Source organism: Pleurodeles waltl, chromosome 12 (assembly GCF_031143425.1).
Source record: "Pleurodeles waltl isolate 20211129_DDA chromosome 12, aPleWal1.hap1.20221129, whole genome shotgun sequence".
Taxonomy (NCBI): Eukaryota; Metazoa; Chordata; class Amphibia; order Caudata; family Salamandridae; genus Pleurodeles; species Pleurodeles waltl.
In genome coordinates this window covers 220,457,273-220,477,478 of record NC_090451.1, presented here as the reverse complement: position 1 = coordinate 220,477,478, position 20,206 = coordinate 220,457,273, and the positions used below count along the sequence as shown (strand labels likewise).

The following is a 20,206-nucleotide window of genomic DNA, read 5'->3' as shown; positions in this document are numbered from 1 at the left end:
AGAGGGAATCCCGAGGCTTCCCCTGACCGCGACTCTTTGAATCCTAAGTCCCGACACCTGGGAGAGACCCTGCACCCGCAGCCCCCAGGACCTGAAGGACCGGACTTTCACTGGAGGAGTGACCCCCAGGAGTCCCTCTCCCTTGATCAAGTGGAGGTTTCCCCGAGGAACCCCCCCCTTGCCTGCCTGCAGCGCTGAAGAGATCCCTAGATCTCCCATTGACTTCCATTACAAACCCGACGCTTGTTTCTACACTGCACCCGGCCGCCCCCGCGCTGCTGAGGGTGAAATTTCTGTGTGGGCTTGTGTCCCCCCCGGAGCCCTACAAAACCCCCCTGGTCTGCCCTCCGAAGACGCGGGTACTTACCTGCAAGCAGACCGGAACCGGGGCACCCCCTTCTCTCCATTCTAGCCTATGTGTTTTGGGCACCACTTTGAACTCTGCACCTGTCCGGCCCTGAGCTGCTGGTGTGGTGACTTTGGGGTTGCTCTGAACCCCCAACGGTGGGCTACCTTGGACCAAGAACTAAGCCCTGTAAGTGTCTTACTTACCTGGTTAACCTAACAAATACTTACCTCCCCTAGGAACTGTGAAAATTGCACTAAGTGTCCACTTTTAAAACAGCTATTTGTGAATAACTTGAAAAGTATACATGCAATTTTGATGATTTGAAGTTCCTAAAGTACTTACCTGCAATACCTTTCGAATGAGATATTACATGTAGAATTTGAACCTGTGGTTCTTAAAATAAACTAAGAAAAGATTTTTCTATATAAAAACCTATTGGCTGGATTTGTCTCTGAGTGTGTGTACCTCATTTATTGTCTATGTGTATGTACAACAAATGCTTAACACTACTCCTTGGATAAGCCTACTGCTCGACCACACTACCACAAAATAGAGCATTAGTATTATCTCTTTTTGCCACTATCTTACCTCTAAGGGGAACCCTTGGACTCTGTGCATGCTATTCCTTACTTTGAAATAGCACATACAGAGCCAACTTCCTACATTGGTGGATCAGCGGTGGGGTACAAGACTTTGCATTTGCTGGACTACTCAGCCAATACCTGATCACACGACAAATTCCAAAATTGTCATTAGAAATTCATTTTTGAAATTTTTCTAAATTCTTAAAAGTCCTGCTAGGGCCTTGTGTGTTAAGTCCCTGTTTAGCATTGTCTTTTAGAGTTTAAAAGTTTGTTAAAAGTTTGAAATTAGATTCTAGAAACAGTTTTAGATTCTTTAAAAAGTATTCCAACTCTTAGCAGAATAATGTCTGATACAGAGATGCAGGTGGTGGAACTCGACACCACACCTTACCTCCATCTTAAGATGAGGGAGCTAAGGTCTCTCTGTAATATAAAGAAAATAACCATTGGCTCCAGACCTACCAAAATTCAGCTCCAGGAGCTGTTGGCAGAGTTTGAAAAAGCCAACCCCTCTGATGATGACATCACAGAGGAAGAAATTAGTGACTTGGAGGCCAATGTCCCTCCTCCAGTCCTAAATAGGGAGAACAGGACCCCTCAAGTCCTGTCTCCAACTGTGTTAGTCAGAAATAGTGAGTCCCTCACAGGAGGGTCCCACATTTCTGAAATCACTGAGGATGCTCTCAGTGAAGATGACCTCCTGTTAGCCAGGATGGCCAAAAGATTGGCTTTAGAGAGACAGCTCCTAGCCATAGAAAGGGAAAGACAAGAGATGGGCCTAGGACCCATCAATGGTGGCAGCAATATAAATAGGGTCAGAGATTCTCCTGACATGTTAAAAATCCCCAAAGGGATTGTGACAAAATTTGAAGATGGTGATGACATCACCAAGTGGTTCACAGCTTTTGAGAGGGCTTGTGTAACCAGAAAAGTGAACAGATCTCACTGGGGTGCTCTCCTTTGGGAAATGTTCACTGGAAAGTATAGGGATAGACTCCTCACACTCTCTGGAAAAGATGCAGAATCTTATGACCTCATGAAGGGTACCCTGATTGAGGGATTTGGATTCTCCACTGAGGAGTACAGGATTAGGTTCAGGGGGGCTCAAAAATCCTCGAGCCAGACCTGGGTTGACTTTGTTGACTACTCAGTGAAAACACTAGATGGTTGGATTCAAGGCAGTGGTGTAAGTAATTATGATGGGCTGTACAATTTATTTGTGAAAGAACACCTGTTAAGTAATTGTTTCAATGATAAACTGCATCAGCATCTGGTAGACCTAGGACCAATTTCTCCCCAAGAATTGGGAAAGAAGGCGGACCATTGGGTCAAGACAAGGGTGTCCAAGACTTCAACAGGGGGTGACCAAAAGAAAGGGGTCACAAAGACTCCCCAGGGGAAGGGTGATGAGACAACCAAAACTAAAAATAGTAAAGAGTCTTCTACAGGCCCCCAAAAACCTGCACAGGAGGGTGGGCCCAGAGCCTCTTCACAAAACAATGGGTACAAGGGTAAAAACTTTGATCCCAAAAAGGCCTGGTGTCATAGCTGTAAACAGCATGGACACCAAACTGGAGACAAGGCCTGTCCCAAGAAAGGTTCCACTCCAAACTCCCATCCAGGTAACACTGGTATGGCTAGTCTCCAAGTGGGATCAACAGTGTGCCCAGAGCAAATCAGGGTCCACACTGAAGCTACTCTAGTTTCTGAGGGTGGGGTGGATTTAGCCACACTAGCTGTCTGGCCGCCTAACATGCAAAAATACAGACAGCAACTCTTAATTAATGGGACTAGAATAGAGGGCCTGAGGGATACAGGTGCCAGTGTCACCATGGTGACAGAGAAACTGGTTTCCCCTGGCCAATACCTGACTGGAAAAACTTACACAGTCACCAACGCTGACAATCAGAGAAAAGTACATCCCATGGCAATGGTTACTTTAGAATGGGGAGGGGTCAATGGCCTGAAACAGGTGGTGGTCTCCTCAAATATCCCAGTGGACTGTCTGCTTGGAAATGACCTGGAGTCCTCAGCATGGGCTGAGGTAGAACTAAAAACCCATGCAGCAATGCTGGGTATCCCTGAACTGGTGTGTGTGAAAACAAGAGCACAATGCAAGGCACAGGGTGAACAAGTAGAGCTGGAGTCTGGAAGAATGGCCCAGCCTACCAAGAGAACAGGAAAGTCAGTTGGGAAACCAACTGCAACACAGCAAAAGAAAGGGAACCTCTCTTCTCAGGAAGAAGTTCTGCCCTCTGAGGGAACTGAGCCTTTGGAGCTTGAACCTTACCAGGTTGAGCTCTTAGGCCCAGGGGGACCCTCAAGGGAGGAGCTGTGTAAGGGACAAGAAACCTGTCCCTCTCTTGAAGGCCTTAGGCAGCAAGCTGCTGAAGAGACCAAAGGCAAGAAAAATGGAACACATAGGGTCTATTGGGAAGATGGACTCCTGTACACTGAGGCCAGAGACCCCAAACCTGGTGCCACTAGGAGAGTGGTAGTGCCTCAGCTGTTCAGGAAGTTCATCCTAACATTGGCCCATGACATTCCCCTTGCTGGACATTTGGGACAAACCAAGACGTGGGAGAGGTTAGTCAACCACTTCTACTGGCCCAATATGTCCAACATGGTTAAGGAGTTTTGCCTCTCCTGCCCCACCTGTCAAGCCAGTGGTAAGACAGGTGGACATCCAAAGGCCCCCCTCATTCCACTTCCAGTGGTGGGGGTCCCCTTTGAAAGAGTGGGTGTGGACATAGTTGGTCCACTGGAACCTCCCACAGCCTCAGGAAATATGTATATCCTGGTAGTAGTTGATCATGCTACCAGGTATCCTGAAGCTATTCCCCTTAGGTCGACTACTGCCCCTGCAGTAGCCAAGGCCCTCATTGGTATCTTTACCAGAGTGGGTTTCCCTAAGGAGGTGGTGTCTGACAGAGGTACCAACTTCATGTCAGCATACCTAAAGCACATGTGGAATGAGTGTGGAGTGACTTATAAATTCACTACACCATACCATCCACAAACTAATGGCTTGGTTGAGAGATTCAACAAGACATTAAAAGGCATGATCATGGGGCTCCCAGAAAAACTCAAAAGGAGATGGGATGTCCTCTTGCCATGTCTGCTTTTCGCTTACAGAGAGGTGCCACAGAAGGGAGTAGGATTCTCACCCTTTGAACTTCTGTTTGGTCATCCTGTAAGGGGACCACTTGCCCTTGTTAAAGAAGGCTGGGAGAGACCTCTCCATGAGCCTAAACAGGACATAGTGGACTATGTACTTGGCCTTCGCTCTAGAATGGCAGAGTACATGGAAAAGGCAACCAAAAACCTTGAGGCCAGCCAACAGCTCCAGAAGTTTTGGTATGACCAAAAGGCTGCACTGGTTGAGTTCCAACCAGGGCAGAAAGTCTGGGTTCTGGAGCCTGTGGCTCCCAGGGCACTCCAGGACAAATGGAGTGGCCCTTACCCAGTGCTAGAAAGGAAGAGTCAGGTCACCTACCTGGTGGACCTGGGCACAAGCAGGAGCCCCAAGAGGGTGATCCATGTGAACCGCCTTAAGCTCTTCCATGACAGGGCTGATGTGAATCTGTTGATGGTAACAGATGAGGATCAGGAGGCAGAGAGTGAACCTCTCCCTGATCTTCTGTCATCAGACCCAAAAGATGGCACAGTAGATGGAGTGATCTACTCAGACACCCTCTCTGGCCAACAGCAAGCTGATTGTAGGAGAGTCCTACAACAGTTTCCTGAACTCTTCTCCTTAACCCCTGGTCAGACACACCTGTGTACCCATGATGTGGACACAGGAGACAGCATGCCTGTCAAGAACAAAATCTTTAGACAATCTGACCATGTTAAGGAAAGCATCAAGGTGGAAGTCCACAAGATGCTGGAATTGGGAGTAATTGAGCGCTCTGACAGCCCCTGGGCTAGCCCAGTAGTCTTAGTCCCCAAACCTCACACCAAAGATGGAAAGAAAGAGATGAGGTTTTGTGTGGACTACAGAGGGCTCAATTCTGTCACCAAGACAGATGCTCATCCAATTCCAAGAGCTGATGAGCTCATAGACAAATTAGGTGCTGCCAAATTCTTAAGTACCTTTGACTTGACAGCAGGGTACTGGCAAATAAAAATGGCACCTGGAGCAAAAGAGAAAACAGCATTCTCCACACCTGATGGGCATTATCAGTTTACTGTTATGCCCTTTGGTTTAAAGAATGCCCCTGCCACCTTCCAAAGGTTGGTGAATCAAGTCCTTGCTGGCTTGGAGTCCTTTAGCACAGCTTATCTTGATGATATTGCTGTCTTTAGCTCCACCTGGCAGGATCACCTGGTCCACCTGAAGAAGGTTTTGAAGGCTCTGCAATCTGCAGGCCTCTCTATCAAGGCATCCAAATGCCAGATAGGGCAGGGAACTGTGGTTTACTTGGGACACCTTGTAGGTGGAGGCCAAGTTCAGCCACTCCAACCCAAGATCCAGACTATTCTGGACTGGGTAGCTCCAAAAACCCAGACTCAAGTCAGGGCATTCCTTGGCTTGACTGGGTATTACAGGAGGTTTGTGAAGGGATATGGATCCATTGTGACAGCCCTCACTGAACTCACCTCCAAGAAAATGCCCAAGAAAGTGAACTGGACTGTGGAATGCCAACAGGCCTTTGACACCCTGAAACAAGCAATGTGCTCAGCACCAGTTCTAAAAGCTCCAGATTATTCTAAGCAGTTCATTGTGCAGACTGATGCCTCTGAACATGGGATAGGGGCAGTTTTGTCCCAAACAAATGATGATGGCCGTGACCAGCCTGTTGCTTTCATTAGCAGGAGGTTACTCCCCAGGGAGCAGCGTTGGAGTGCCATTGAGAGGGAGGCCTTTGCTGTGGTTTGGTCCCTGAAGAAGCTGAGACCATACCTCTTTGGGACTCACTTCCTAGTTCAAACTGACCACAGACCTCTCAAATGGCTGATGCAAATGAAAGGTGGAAATCCTAAACTGTTGAGGTGGTCCATCTCCCTACAGGGAATGGACTTTATAGTGGAACACAGACCTGGGACTGCCCATGCCAATGCAGATGGCCTTTCCAGGTTCTTCCACTTAGAAAATGAAGACTCTCTTGGGAAAGGTTAGTCTCATCCTCTTTCGTTTGGGGGGGGGGGGTTGTGTAAGGAAATGCCTCCTTGGCATGGTTGCCCCCTGACTTTTTGCCTTTGCTGATGCTATGTTTTCAATTGAAAGTGTGCTGAGGCCTGCTAACCAGGCCCCAGCACCAGTGTTCTTTCCCTAACCTGTACTTTTGTATCCACAATTGGCAGACCCTGGCATCCAGATAAGTCCCTTGTAACTGGTACTTCTAGTACCAAGGGCCCTGATGCCAAGGAAGGTCTCTATGGGCTGCAGCATGTCTTATGCCACCCTGGAGACCTCTCACTCAGCACAGACACCCTGCTTGCCAGCTTGTGTGTGCTAGTGAGGACAAAACGAGTAAGTCGACATGGCACTCCCCTCAGGGTGCCATGCCAGCCTCTCACTGCCTATGCAGTATAGGTAAGACACCCCTCTAGCAGGCCTTACAGCCCTAAGGCAGGGTGCACTATACCATAGGTGAGGGTACCAGTGCATGAGCATGGTACCCCTACAGTGTCTAAACAAAACCTTAGACATTGTAAGTGCAGGGTAGCCATAAGAGTATATGGTCTGGGAGTTTGTCAAACACGAACTCCACAGCACCATAATGGCTACACTGAAAACTGGGAAGTTTGGTATCAAACTTCTCAGCCCAATAAATGCACACTGATGCCAGTGTACATTTTATTGTAAAATACACCCCAGAGGGCACCTTAGAGGTGCCCCCTGAAACTTAACCGACTATCTGTGTAGGCTGACTAGTTTTAGCAGCCTGCCACAAACCGAGACATGTTGCTGGCCCCATGGGGAGAGTGCCTTTGTCACTCTGAGGCCAGTAACAAAGCCTGCACTGGGTGGAGATGCTAACACCTCCCCCAGGCAGGAATTGTCACACCTGGCGGTGAGCCTCAAAGGCTCACCTCCTTTGTGCCAACCCAGCAGGACACTCCAGCTAGTGGAGTTGCCCGCCCCCTCCGGCCAGGCCCCACTTTTGGCGGCAAGGCCGGAGAAAATAATGAGAAAAACAAGGAGGAGTCACTGGCCAGTCAGGACAGCCCCTAAGGTGTCCTGAGCTGAAGTGACTCTAACTTTTAGAAATCCTCCATCTTGCAGATGGAGGATTCCCCCAATAGGGTTAGGATTGTGACCCCCTCCCCTTGGGAGGAGGCACAAAGAGGGTGTACCCACCCTCAGGGCTAGTAGCCATTGGCTACTAACCCCCCAGACCTAAACACGCCCTTAAATTTAGTATTTAAGGGCTACCCTGAACCCTAGAAAATTAGATTCCTGCAACTACAAGAAGAAGGACTGCCTAGCTGAAAACCCCTGCAGAGGAAGACCAGAAGACGACAACTGCCTTGGCTCCAGAAACTCACCGGCCTGTCTCCTGCCTTCCAAAGATCCTGCTCCAGCGACGCCTTCCAAAGGGACCAGCGACCTCGACATCCTCGGAGGACTGCCCCTGCTTCGAAAAGACAAGAAACTCCCGAGGACAGCGGACCTGCTCCAAGAAAAGCTGTAACTTTGTTGTCCAGCAGCTTTAAAGAACCCTGCAAGCTCCCCGCAAGAAGCGTGAGACTTGCAACACTGCACCCGGCGACCCCGACTCGGCTGGTGGCGATCCAACACCTCAGGAGGGACCCCAGGACTACTCTAAGACTGTGAGTACCAAAACCTGTCCCCCCTGAGCCCCCACAGCGCCGCCTGCAGAGGGAATCCCGAGGCTTCCCCTGACCGCGACTCTTTGAATCCTAAGTCCCGACACCTGGGAGAGACCCTGCACCCGCAGCCCCCAGGACCTGAAGGACCGGACTTTCACTGGAGGAGTGACCCCCAGGAGTCCCTCTCCCTTGATCAAGTGGAGGTTTCCCCGAGGAACCCCCCCCTTGCCTGCCTGCAGCGCTGAAGAGATCCCTAGATCTCCCATTGACTTCCATTACAAACCCGACGCTTGTTTCTACACTGCACCCGGCCGCCCCCGCGCTGCTGAGGGTGAAATTTCTGTGTGGGCTTGTGTCCCCCCCGGAGCCCTACAAAACCCCCCTGGTCTGCCCTCCGAAGACGCGGGTACTTACCTGCAAGCAGACCGGAACCGGGGCACCCCCTTCTCTCCATTCTAGCCTATGTGTTTTGGGCACCACTTTGAACTCTGCACCTGTCCGGCCCTGAGCTGCTGGTGTGGTGACTTTGGGGTTGCTCTGAACCCCCAACGGTGGGCTACCTTGGACCAAGAACTAAGCCCTGTAAGTGTCTTACTTACCTGGTTAACCTAACAAATACTTACCTCCCCTAGGAACTGTGAAAATTGCACTAAGTGTCCACTTTTAAAACAGCTATTTGTGAATAACTTGAAAAGTATACATGCAATTTTGATGATTTGAAGTTCCTAAAGTACTTACCTGCAATACCTTTCGAATGAGATATTACATGTAGAATTTGAACCTGTGGTTCTTAAAATAAACTAAGAAAAGATATTTTTCTATATAAAAACCTATTGGCTGGATTTGTCTCTGAGTGTGTGTACCTCATTTATTGTCTATGTGTATGTACAACAAATGCTTAACCCTACTCCTTGGATAAGCCTACTGCTCGACCACACTACCACAAAATAGAGCATTAGTATTATCTCTTTTTGCCACTATCTTACCTCTAAGGGGAACCCTTGGACTCTGTGCATGCTATTCCTTACTTTGAAATAGCACATACAGAGCCAACTTCCTACATGGGGGTCCTTCGGATTTAGGCTGCAGGCGTCGAGTTGGCCAAGAGGGTTCAACCCATGGTGGACACAAGGCACAGAATCGCCTGGGGACCTTCTCTGGACTGGTGGGCCACCTGAACACGGGCTGTAGGTGTTGGGTGCAGAGTGGGCAGGACTTGCAGATCCAGGGCAGCTCTTGAGTCCTTTTGGAGGGTGTCTTCTGGACAGGGCTGCCGTCCTCGGGAGTGCTTGGTCCTCTGGTGGGCAGGCAGTCATCTGCGGGTTTGGAGAGGTTGCTGGTCCTGCAGGATGGGTCGCCTTTTGGTAGTAGAGGCCTTGAAGCTGCAGACAGCCCAGTAGGGCTGGGGACAAGTCAGTTATCATCTAATGTCTCCATTGCTGGGGCTTAGCAGCCCTTCTTTTTTGTTCTTGTTTAGATTGCAGTAATCTTGTGAGGTAGGTTTGTGGGTGCCCTTAAATCCTAGATTTAGGGGAGTTACAGGGGGTCAGAGGGCAGTAGCCAATGGCTACTGTCCCTGAGGGTGGCTACTCCCTTCCTGTGGTCACTCCCTTTGGGGAGGGGGGGCACATTCCTAACCCTATTGGTCCCAGTCCTCCGAACTAAGAAAGGGGATTCTGCAGAGAGAGGGTCACATCAGTTCTGGACACCTTAGGGGTGGTCCCAGCTGAAGTGGTCACTCCTCCCAGTTTGTCCTAATTTTCCCACCAGACTTTCCGCCAAAAGTGGGGCTTGGTCTGGGGGGGTGGGCATTTCAACTAGCTGGAGTGCCCTGGGGGACTGTAACATGAGGCCTCTGTCTTTGAAGCTCAACGCCAAGTGTTACAGTTCCTGCAGGGGGGAGGTGTGAAGTACCTCCACCTGGAGCATGCTTTGTTCCCGGCTCCAGAGAGCACAAAGGCCCTCATCCCATGGGGTCAGAAACTTGTCTGCTAGCGGCAGGCTGGCACAGACCAGTAAGCCCTACACTAGAGGGTTGGGTAAAATACAGGGGGCATGTCTAAGATGCCCTCTCTGAGCTTTTTACAATAAATCCAACACTGGCATCAGTGTGGGTTTATTGTGTTGAGAGGTTTGATACCAAACTTCCCAGCCTTCAGTGAAGCCATCATGGAGCTGTGGAATTCGTAATGACAAACTCCCCGTCGTGTACTTAATATGGCCACACTGCACTTACAATGTCTAAGAATGGACATAGACACTGTAGAGGCATATTGCTCATGCAGCTATGCCTCCACCTTTGGTATAGTGCGCCCTGCATTAGGGCTGGAAGGCCTGCTAGAGGGGTGACTTACCTATGCCTCAGGCAGTGTTTTGTGGGCATGGCACCCTGAGATGGATGCCATATCGACTTTGCCTTTTTCTCCCCACCAACACACACAGTTGGCAATAGCAGTGTGCATGTGTTTTGTGAGGGATCCCTTAGGCTGGCACAACACATGCTGCAGCCATTAGGGATCTTACTACTATGATCTCTCAATAAACACTTCTGGATTCTTCCCTCTATCCCTCCATTATTCTATTCAATCCAACTAACAGACTCACATGTCGCCCACTTAAATTAACTCATACCTCCCTATACTAATACTGTACTCATATTTCCCTATACTAGTGCACCACTAGTCTTTTTGGGTTCCGGAGTAGCGTGATACTCGCCGAAAAGCACTTCAACGCCTCATCAGGGGTAGGAGGTGGTTTGCTTTTCACTAATGCCCGAGCTGACAAAAATCTCTGGAATGCACTTCTAATTTCAAAGAAGACATTTATTGTTTCACCACGAGATTCCTAAAAGGAGATTAGCATGGTGAAAGCACACGTTTAAAAATAGTCACAGCAATGAAGGGAAAATATACCAAAATGATTCCCCACTGCAATATACACAGCAAATATATGTAATGCAAAGCAAATAATGAATTAAAAATGCATCACTGTAGTGCCTGCCAGGTCCTTCATCTTTCTCATGCCAGCAAGATGATGACCCCGTTTGACTGCGAAAGAGAAAGACATTTCTACCCTCATGGGAAAGATATCAGGCATCCGACACTTAGAATCCTGATTGAGTGCTCTCACCCTCGCACTGGGTCTTTTTATATCTTAAAAAAACAAAAGGAGGTTTCTGGAAAAAATAAAAAATAATTTCGCAATTGAAACATGCAGGCTAGTTTAGGTATGCTTTGAAAGTAACATGTTGGGGTTTGGCCACAATCCCAAGGTTTCAAATCAAAACAAGGCCATTCCCTGCCGTCTGAGTACATCCTTATCAAACAAAGACCTTGGTGAGAAAAAGCACGAAAACAAGACAGAATGCACAGTTTACAATGAGGAAAATTACGGGCGGCCTTTAACATGGCAGTGTCTAATGCTACGATAAAGTCAGTTGGCAGAATGAATCTAAGGCTAAACTGAATATAAAATGTAGTCTGTAACTGGTGAACACTGGACAGCTAATCCAGGTGCAAAGTGGTGCAACACAAAGTCAGTGGTCAAAACACACATTTCGCTACAGGAGGCACTATATAAATACAACTAAAATGAATAAAGGGATCACTGTTCATTTTTAACTATCTGTAGGTACTCTTGTATGAAAATCACTTACATAGTGGAACCAACTGTGCCTTCCAGTTGCATAAGTTTGCCCAATAGACTTTATAGATGGAGAGCTTGTTCAATTAGATTTTATTCACAAGTGTTATTAAGGGGCAAACAGCCATAGTGGAACATAATACAATTCAAGACATTAGAACTGAGTAAAAACAACAAATAAACTGTACTTATGTACACTGAGGGGGAATGCTACGAAGCTGTATCAGGACACCCATGCCAGGCAGCTCTTACCACATATAGAACTTGTCCACTTAAGATTCTAGTACAATAAGGGTCTGCTTGGAAGTCAGACTACAAATTGCAGGTCTTAGTTCTGTTAAACATAATTAGGGGGCCTAGGCAGGAACAACACTGCTGAAAAGGATGAAACGAATAAACTGAAATTCAAGAAACCCAGCATGGCACAGCATGATAGTAAGATAGCTTAGTACACAGATGGTTCCTAGGTAAAGTCAGTGTGTGTAGGAAGTTGGCTCTGTATGCACTATTTCAAAGTAAGGAATAGTATGCACAGAGTCCAAGGGTTCCCCTTAGAGGTAAGATAGTGGCAAAAAGAGATAATACTAATGCTCTATTTTGTGGTAGTGTGGTCGAGCAGTAGGCTTATCAAAGGAGTAGTGTTAAGCATTTGTTGTACATACACACAGGCAATAAATGAGGAACACACACTCAGAGACAAATCCAGCCCATAGGTTTTGTTATAGAAAAATATATTTTCTTAGTTTATTTTAAGAACCACAGGTTCAAATTCTACATGTAATATCTCATTCGAAAGGTATTGCAGGTAAGTACTTTAGGAACTTTGAATCATTACATTAGCATGTATACTTTTTACATAAAACACAATAAGCTGTTTTAAAAGTGGACACAGTGCAATTTTCACAGTTCCTGGGGGAGGTAAATTTTTGTTAGTTTTGTCAGGTAAGTAAATCACTTACAAGTCTCAGGTTTGGGTCCAAGGTAGCCCACCGTTGGGGGTTCAGAGCAACCCCAAAGTTACCACACCAGCAGCTCAGGGCCGGTCAGGTGCAGAGGTCAAAGAGGTGCCCAAAACACATAGGCTTCAATGGAGAGAAGGGGGTGCCCCGGTTCCGGTCTGCCAGCAGGTAAGTACCCGCGTCTTCGGAGGGCAGACCAGGGGGGTTTTGTAGGGCACCGGGGGGGACACAAGTCAGCACAAAAAGTACACCCTCAGCAGCACGGGGGCGGCCGGGTGCAGTGTGCAAACATGCGTCGGGTTTCCAATGGTTTTCAATGAGAGATCAAGGGATCTCTTCAGCGTTGCAGGCAGGCAAGGGGGGGGCTCCTCGGGGTAGCCACCACCTGGACAAGGGAGAGGGCCTCCTGGGGGTCACTCCTGCACAGAAGTTCCGTTCCTTCAGGTGCTGGGGGCTGCGGGTGCAGGGTCTTTTCCAGCCGTCGGGACTTTAGGTTCAGGCAGTCGCGGTCAGGGGGAGCCTCGGGATTCCCTCTGCAGGCGTCGCTGTGGGGGCTCAGGGGGGACAACTTTGGTTACTCACGGTCTCGGAGTCGCCGGAGGGTCCTCCCTGAGGTGTTGGTTCTCCACCAGTCGAGTCGGGGTCGCCGGGTGCAGTGTTTGCAAGTCTCAGGCTTCTTGCGGGGAGTTGCAGGGGTCTTTAAATCTGCTCCTTGAAACAAAGTTGCAGTTCTTTTGGAGCAGTGCCGCTGTCCTCAGGATTTTCTTGGTCTCTTGGAAGCAGGGCAGTCCTCTGAGGATTCAGAGGTCGCTGGTCCTGGAGAAAGCGTCGCTGGAGCAGGGTTCTTTAGAAGGCAGGAGACAGGCCGGTAGGACTGGGGCCAAAGCAGTTGGTGTCTTCTTTCTTCTTCTGCAGGGGTTTTCAGCTCAGCAGTCTTCTTCTTCGGTAAGTTGCAGGAATCTCCATTCTTAGGTTCAGGGGAGCCCTTAAATACTAAATTTAAGGGCGTGTTTAGGTCTGGGGGGTTAGTAGCCAATGGCTACTAGCCCTGAGGGTGGGTACACCCTCTTTGTGCCTCCTCCCAAGGGGAGGGGGTCACATCCCTAATCCTATTGGGGAATCCTCCATCTGCAAGATGGAGGATTTCTAAAAGTTAGAGTCACTTCAGCTCAGGACACCTTAGGGGCTGTCCTGACTGGCCAGTGACTCCTCCTTGTTATTCTCATTATTTTCTCCGGCCTTGCCGCCAAAAGTGGGGGCCGTGGCCGGAGGGGGCGGGCAACTCCACTAGCTGGAGTGTCCTGCGGTGCTGGCACAAAGGGGTGAGCCTTTGAGGCTCACCGCCAGGTGTGACAGCTCCTGCCTGGGGGAGGTGTTAGCATCTCCACCCAGTGCAGGCTTTGTTACTGGCCTCAGAGTGACAAAGGCACTCTCCCCATGGGGCCAGCAACATGTCTCGGTTGTGGCAGGCTGCTGGAACCAGTCAGCCTACACTGAACAATTGGGTAAAATACAGGGGATATCTCTAAGATGCCCTCTGTGTGCATTTTTTAATAAATCCAACACTGGAATCAGTGTGGGTTTATTATTCTGAGAAGTTTGATACTAAACTTCCCAGTATTCAGTGTAGCCATTATGGAGCTGTGGGGTTCGTTTTTGACAGACTCCCAGACCATATACTCTTATGGCTACCCTGCACTTACAATGTCTAAGGTTTTGCTTAGACACTGTAGGGGCATAGTGCTCATGCACCTATGCCCTCACCTGTGGTATAGTGCACCCTGCCTTAGGGCTGTAAGGCCTGTTAGAGGGGTGACTTACCTATGCCAAAGGCAGTGTGAGGTTGGCATGGCACCCTGAGGGGAGTGCCATGTCGACTTATTCATTTTCTTCCCACCAGCACACACAAGCTGGCAAGCAGTGTGTCTGTGCTGAGTGAGGGGTCCCTAGGGTGGCATAAGACATGCTGCAGCCCTTAGAGACCTTCCCTGGCATCAGGGCCCTTGGTACCAGGGGTACCAGTTACAAGGGACTTACCTGGGTGCCAGGGTTGTGCCAATTGTGGAGTCAATGGTACATTTTAGGTGAAAGAACACTGGTGCTGGGGCCTGGTTAGCAGAGTCCCAGCACACTTCTCAGTCAAGTCAGCATCAGTATCAGGCAAAAAGTGGGGGGTAACTGCAACAGGGAGCCATTTCTTTACAGTGTGCAACATACTTTAACACGTTTGAGGTCAATAACAGTGTTGAAAATTCAATTTATGCTACATATAAGCCAATATCACCAGCCGATCGAAATCTTTCATACCCAGACATGCAAAATATACACAGTCTTCTGAGCCCATGTGGAAAAAATAAGCTCATCTACCATGTATGTAAGATAACATTAAAAAAAATACGTAAATGTGAACTGTTACAACCATTGCTCATATTGCTGTAAATAATAAACTGAAAGATGTAGGTTCACACTATGAATGTGACACAATCATTTGATTACATTACGGCATAACTCGCCCTGCTAACATATCAATCTTTTCAGACATATTCAGAACAGTGGGTGATTAAGACGTTTGACAAAGTATAACAATGCATGGGACACCTGTCAACTTATTAAAAATGAAATTGAGGTTTACTAATTTAAATATTATTCTAACTGATTTAATTTGTTCAGTTTTTCCATGTAATTTATCAGAATATTAGGGCCTAAATATGGTTTGGCAAATATAATCTTTAGCTTGGGAGATGCTGTTAATATGAAACGCTGTTTGAAAGGTAAATTGTTCAATAAAATATACCAAAAAATACATTGTCAACACAAAAATCAGTAATTTACCTTTTCTTGAAAGTAGTTCGCAGACACGTTATAAATCTCCACCGACCCATTATTACGTGAGACTGCCAAGCGGTCCAACGGCACATTGTAGGCCACACAGCGGATTCCTGAAGGCAGGTAGTCGAAGAAGCGCACCCGGTGAACTTTGAACTCCCCCATCCCTAGGTGCAGATAAGGACCACAAACTGAAAGTATCCAACAGTGGTTCTGGGCATTCCTTGTTAGATGAAAATCAGACACAAAAAGATTAATAAAGTACGAACGATAAAGTCAGGAGTTTGGTTTTGCACTGTGAAAAAGGTTTTATAAAGTTTCAATGTTACACACACAAATACACACCAAAATCATGGACAACAGCAATGCACACATTCTTTACACACAGAACAAATACTCTACACAAGCATGAGCAATGTAGAACAAAATTAAACTCCTTTTTTTAATAGAACTAATCAAATGTTTTCAGTATCTGGCCTTTTCGATTGATAACGATTAAACACAGTGCATTCCAAATGCAAAGAGTTTATTTAGATATCAATATTGTCAATAAAACCTTGGAGACCTCTGCTTTAAATAGTACAGTGTTCAGGACTTGTTTGGCCTCTTGAAACTTTAGATTTATAGAGGCAGGCTGAGATTTGTTGTTTGTATGTCAAGTGTTTTCCCTACTGGGATGCTCCATGTGGAGGAAGGTGGATATAATAACCTTTCACGTAACCCTTGAGATGCCAACTATGGGCTGTGTATTTCTACAATAGGTTGTATCATTAGAGTGATTTGGGGTAGTTCAGGTCATATACTTTCAAGCTAGACCTCAAAGATGAGCCCAAGCAGGTCCGGGGTTTCTGTACTTGCTGTCTTGGCGAGGAGGTGCGGGGGGCTGGATGAGCGGGGAACGGGTTAGATAAAGGGTTATTTCTGACAGTTTATATTGAAGCAGGACTGAGACAGATTTGTATATGGTTGAACTCTGTCTAAAGTGGGACAGTGGTTGAAAAATTATAGACTGGGATGTGGCGTGAGCAATTCCCAGTAGTTGAGATTCATTTAAGCACTGTCTCCATCACCTTGCTTTTTGTGTAGCAGACAACCTCTACCTGTGTCTGCCTTGACAGTGTTAAAATCCCAAATAAGCCTTGTATTGAAGTTGCACTTATGTCATTTCATGCAACCCCTATGGGTGTGTTTCAGAGCCCATGTCCACATGATTACTTTCAAAATATTTGAATAAAAGCCTACAACTTATAGACAAACATCAAAAATGTCTTAATCTTTAATGTAATGGCTAACAAAGTACAAAGACCAAGGCCCTTATTACGAGTCTGGTGGTCCTGGGACCGCCAGACTCACGGTGGCTGTCGGTCTGCCACCAAAGCAGCGGTCCGGCCTCCACATTATGACTGTGGCGGAGCCGCCGTGGTCCTACTGCCCGTACCGCCAAGATGCAGCCGGTCGACAGCCTGGCGGTGATGCCGGTCTTGATACGCCTGGGCAGCGCTGCCCTGGAGATTATGAGTCTCCTCTCCTCCGGCTTTTGCATGGCGGCTCCACCGCCATGCAAAGGCTAGTAGAGAAGGGGTGATGGGGGCCCTTGCACTGCCCATGCATTTGGCATGGGCAATGCAGGGGCCCCCATGAACAGCCAATTGCGCTTTTCACTACCTTAGTTACAGGCAGTGAAAAGCGTAACAGGTGCTGTGGCACCCGATGCACCGCAACATTGCCGCTGGCTCGATTATTTGTCGGTGTCAAAACTCGTAATAGGACCAGCGGGAGGAAAATTGAAGTGGCAGTTTTCCAGCCCAAAGAGTTTGGTGGAGCTGCCACCCGCCAAACTCATAATGAGGGTCTAGCTCTTTAAAATATGGGTTTTGCGACAGGAATGTCTCCTGCAGGGTAAATAGCATCTGCCCCTGCCCTGAGCGACTGACTGCATCTGAATTCGGTCTCCTGACTTTTCTTTGGTCCCTGACACCATGAAAACTAGTGTTTGTGCAGCTGTCTAGGCCTGTGCTGGACAATAAGAGGTCCAGGACCTATCCTATTACCTTAAGTGGCATACCAAGTGTTTCCTCATAGTGGACAGAGGACTACTGCCCCAGTCTTGAATGTAGTACATAACTAAGTGAGGACAGCATACCATGCTGTGTGAATTCTTAGTATAACCACTCCTTTTTACCTATGCTAATGAGAGTGTGATCTACTTTCAACTTGTGTAAATTCTGCTTCTGTGTGTACCCCTGAACCTTGTGCTGACATCCAGTGTGACTATCATGTGCATGTATAGTATGCATGTAGTATATGTTGTAGTGACACTGTGTGTATATCTTTGAATACTAAAGCCAGTGGGATACCTATGTCTAGGAAATTGGGTTACTGGTTGAAGGGGATGAAACCCTACTCAAGCAGCAACCACAATTCTTGTCAGGGTGAAAACAAGCAAACCCCAAATAAACCTTTGCTTAACCCTCTGGTAGCTTAGCATAAAAGCAGTCAGCATTAACTTAGTAGCAATGTGTAAAGTATTTATGCAGCACACAAACAGTAATAACAGAGCACAAGAAAAATCCCACACCAATTTAGAAAAAAAAAAAGAGTGTAAAATTGAATAAGTTATTTGACACTAAAGCTACAAACATCCAGTTAGGAGAACGAGCAGTGCTGGTTCTGATGCCTAGCTGCAAAGAGATGTGCTGTGCTGCATTGGTTCTACCCAAAAACCACAGCGAGGCTACCAGAGCACCTTTGTGACCGGGGTGGCATCACTTAGGGGCAAGATTCAAAGCAGGTAGATTCTAGATGAAGGATTCAAGGTGGTTGGAACCTTTTCTGTCCCCAATGCTCTGATCAGGAGGTCAGCCAACTGGCCCTTGGAGTCACTCTGGTGGTCCTGGTTTCAAGATACATGTCCAGTCCTTACTCAGGCAGAAGGGCAGCAATGTAGTAGGACAGCAGAGTAGCGGTCCTTCCTGCAGCAGAGCAGCACAGCAGTCCTTCTGAGTCCTCCGTAGGTCCAGATGTGTACTGAAAAGTCTGAGGGAACACTATTTATCCTTGGTGCCACTTTTGAAATAGAAGATGTTTCTAGGGGTTTTCACCCCAAAGGTATTTGAAATTTCCTTTTCCCCCTGTCCTGGCCCCAGCTTGTCTGGGGGCACGCCATTTGTGAGTGAGCTGAGGCAGTCTTTGTGATGTAGGTGACAGCTCTGCCCCCCTATCAAGTCAGATATGGCCCATCCTACTAACACTTATTCTCCCATTGTCTCACTGTCCGGAAGTAATACATAAAGACGAACTGCCAGTTACACCTAGTCATGTGACCAAGAATACAGGGTGCAGACATCAGATGGCTGCCACAAGAAAAAGCCAACTTCTAAAAGTGACATTTTCAGAACTGTGACTTCAAATCTGACTTTACCATTTTCAGAACTGCGACTTCAAATCTGACTTTACCTTTACCAGCTTAGATGGGTTAAAATATTCCTATAAATGTAATAAGGCAATCCAATGTTATCCTATGGTAGATGTAGACCTTGCAATAGTGAAAAACAAACTTGAGTGTTTTTTCACTATTAGAACATCCAAATCTTAAAAGTACATGAGCAACTTTTTAAATTCAACGCACCATGCCCTAGAGGCGAGTTAGGATCTAGTATTGACACATTAACAAGCATTTGAAATGCAATAGGTGTCACATTTGCTCGAGTTAGAGCTATTGGCATTGTAAATTCATAACTAGACTTTTCCTGCCATATAAATGTCAACCCTTTTATGTACGTAACCCGAAAAAGTGAAATTAACTGTGTAAAGCGCTCGACTTCTGCCATGCGAAATTGCGCTAGGAAAATAGAGAAAAACTAGTCCACGAGCTGGACAGAAGACAGCGAGCCTCGCATGTTTTTTGTACTTGGTCTCTGCACTCGAGGAGGGCTAGCCACCGAAAAAGGCATGAAGTACTAATGAAAGCAAGCAGATTTTACTAGGTAAGCCCACGAACCAATGAAAAACACTGACGTGACGTCGACAGGGCTCCCAGCCCTTTTCTAACACCTAAAGCGTCTTGCTGCGATACGCGTGCGCGAGCACATGCAACGCAGGCTCGACCCTAAAAAATAGAAGTAAAAGGACGCATACCGAGTCAAAGGAAAGAGCAAATAAAAAAGGAAAAGAATGAAGGGAAGAGAAAAAAGTAGTGAAAGAATGAATGCCTGATGGAGAAAAAAAAAAAGAGAGGAATGAAACAAGGAAAGAAATAACCAAGTTTTTGCAAGTTTGAAAGAGGAGGTAACAAAAGGAAGAGGGAAATAAAAAAATAAAAAAGAAAAGGAGAGGAGTAGACAGCGAAACTGTTAATGTGTGGATTTTAAGAGCTGGAAAGAGAAAAGTGGGGGAGAAAGAAAACATTGAGAGTAAACACAGTAAAGGAAACAACTGAGTGAGATAGGTGAAACAGACCCTCCCACTAAAGATGGCAGCTTTGAATAGATTTAATTGGCTGCCCTGCGTCCTCAAGCAGAAGTTAGAGTGTGGAACAGCAGGGAGCACTGCAGAACAGCAGGGGTTGCATTAGCAGAGTTGTATGTGAACACCAATACAGAAATATTGGGGTGCCTCAGATCGGGATTGGGGGTATAGACAGAGCTGTGTCCCGGCCAGGTGCTTGAACAACAGAAGAAGCAGCGGATGAGGAAGAAGAAATGGAGCGCTGTGTAATTCCTGGTATTGAAATAATGGTGCGCTGCAGGTTAGGGTTGAGGTGCACTGACAGAGTTGTATGTGGGCTGCAGTACTAGAACGGAAATGGGCACACAAGGTCAGAAGTGAGGTATGTTAATGGAACTATGTGTGGAACCTAGTATTGGCGTGCCAGTGTTGCAGAGTGTTAGCTTGGAGGTGCCCCGGTGAAGCTGTGAGTGAGGCCCAGTATGGGAGTGGCATTGCCTCTCAACCATAGAAGAGAGGAGTCCTGAAGAGCATGTTTTGTGAGTCTCAGTACTGAGACGAAATGTGCACTGAATGTTAGAATTGATGGATCCTGGCGGAGCTGGAGTAGTTTCCATTAA

The 20,206-nt window shown here is 47.2% G+C and overlaps 1 protein-coding gene across 4 annotated transcripts in view; it reads right to left on the bottom strand.

Moving 5' to 3' along the window:
• UTP4 (UTP4 small subunit processome component) overlaps positions 1 to 20,206 on the bottom strand; it is a 200,902-nt gene that overhangs the window by 161,631 nt on the left and 19,065 nt on the right. For all 4 annotated transcript variants that reach the window (XM_069218642.1, XM_069218643.1, XM_069218641.1 and 1 more), the window contains one exon: positions 15,147 to 15,363. In XM_069218642.1, coding sequence (XP_069074743.1) covers positions 15,147 to 15,305 — 159 coding nt within the window. In that variant the 5' untranslated portion in view covers positions 15,306 to 15,363. The remainder of the gene's footprint in view (positions 1 to 15,146; positions 15,364 to 20,206) is intronic.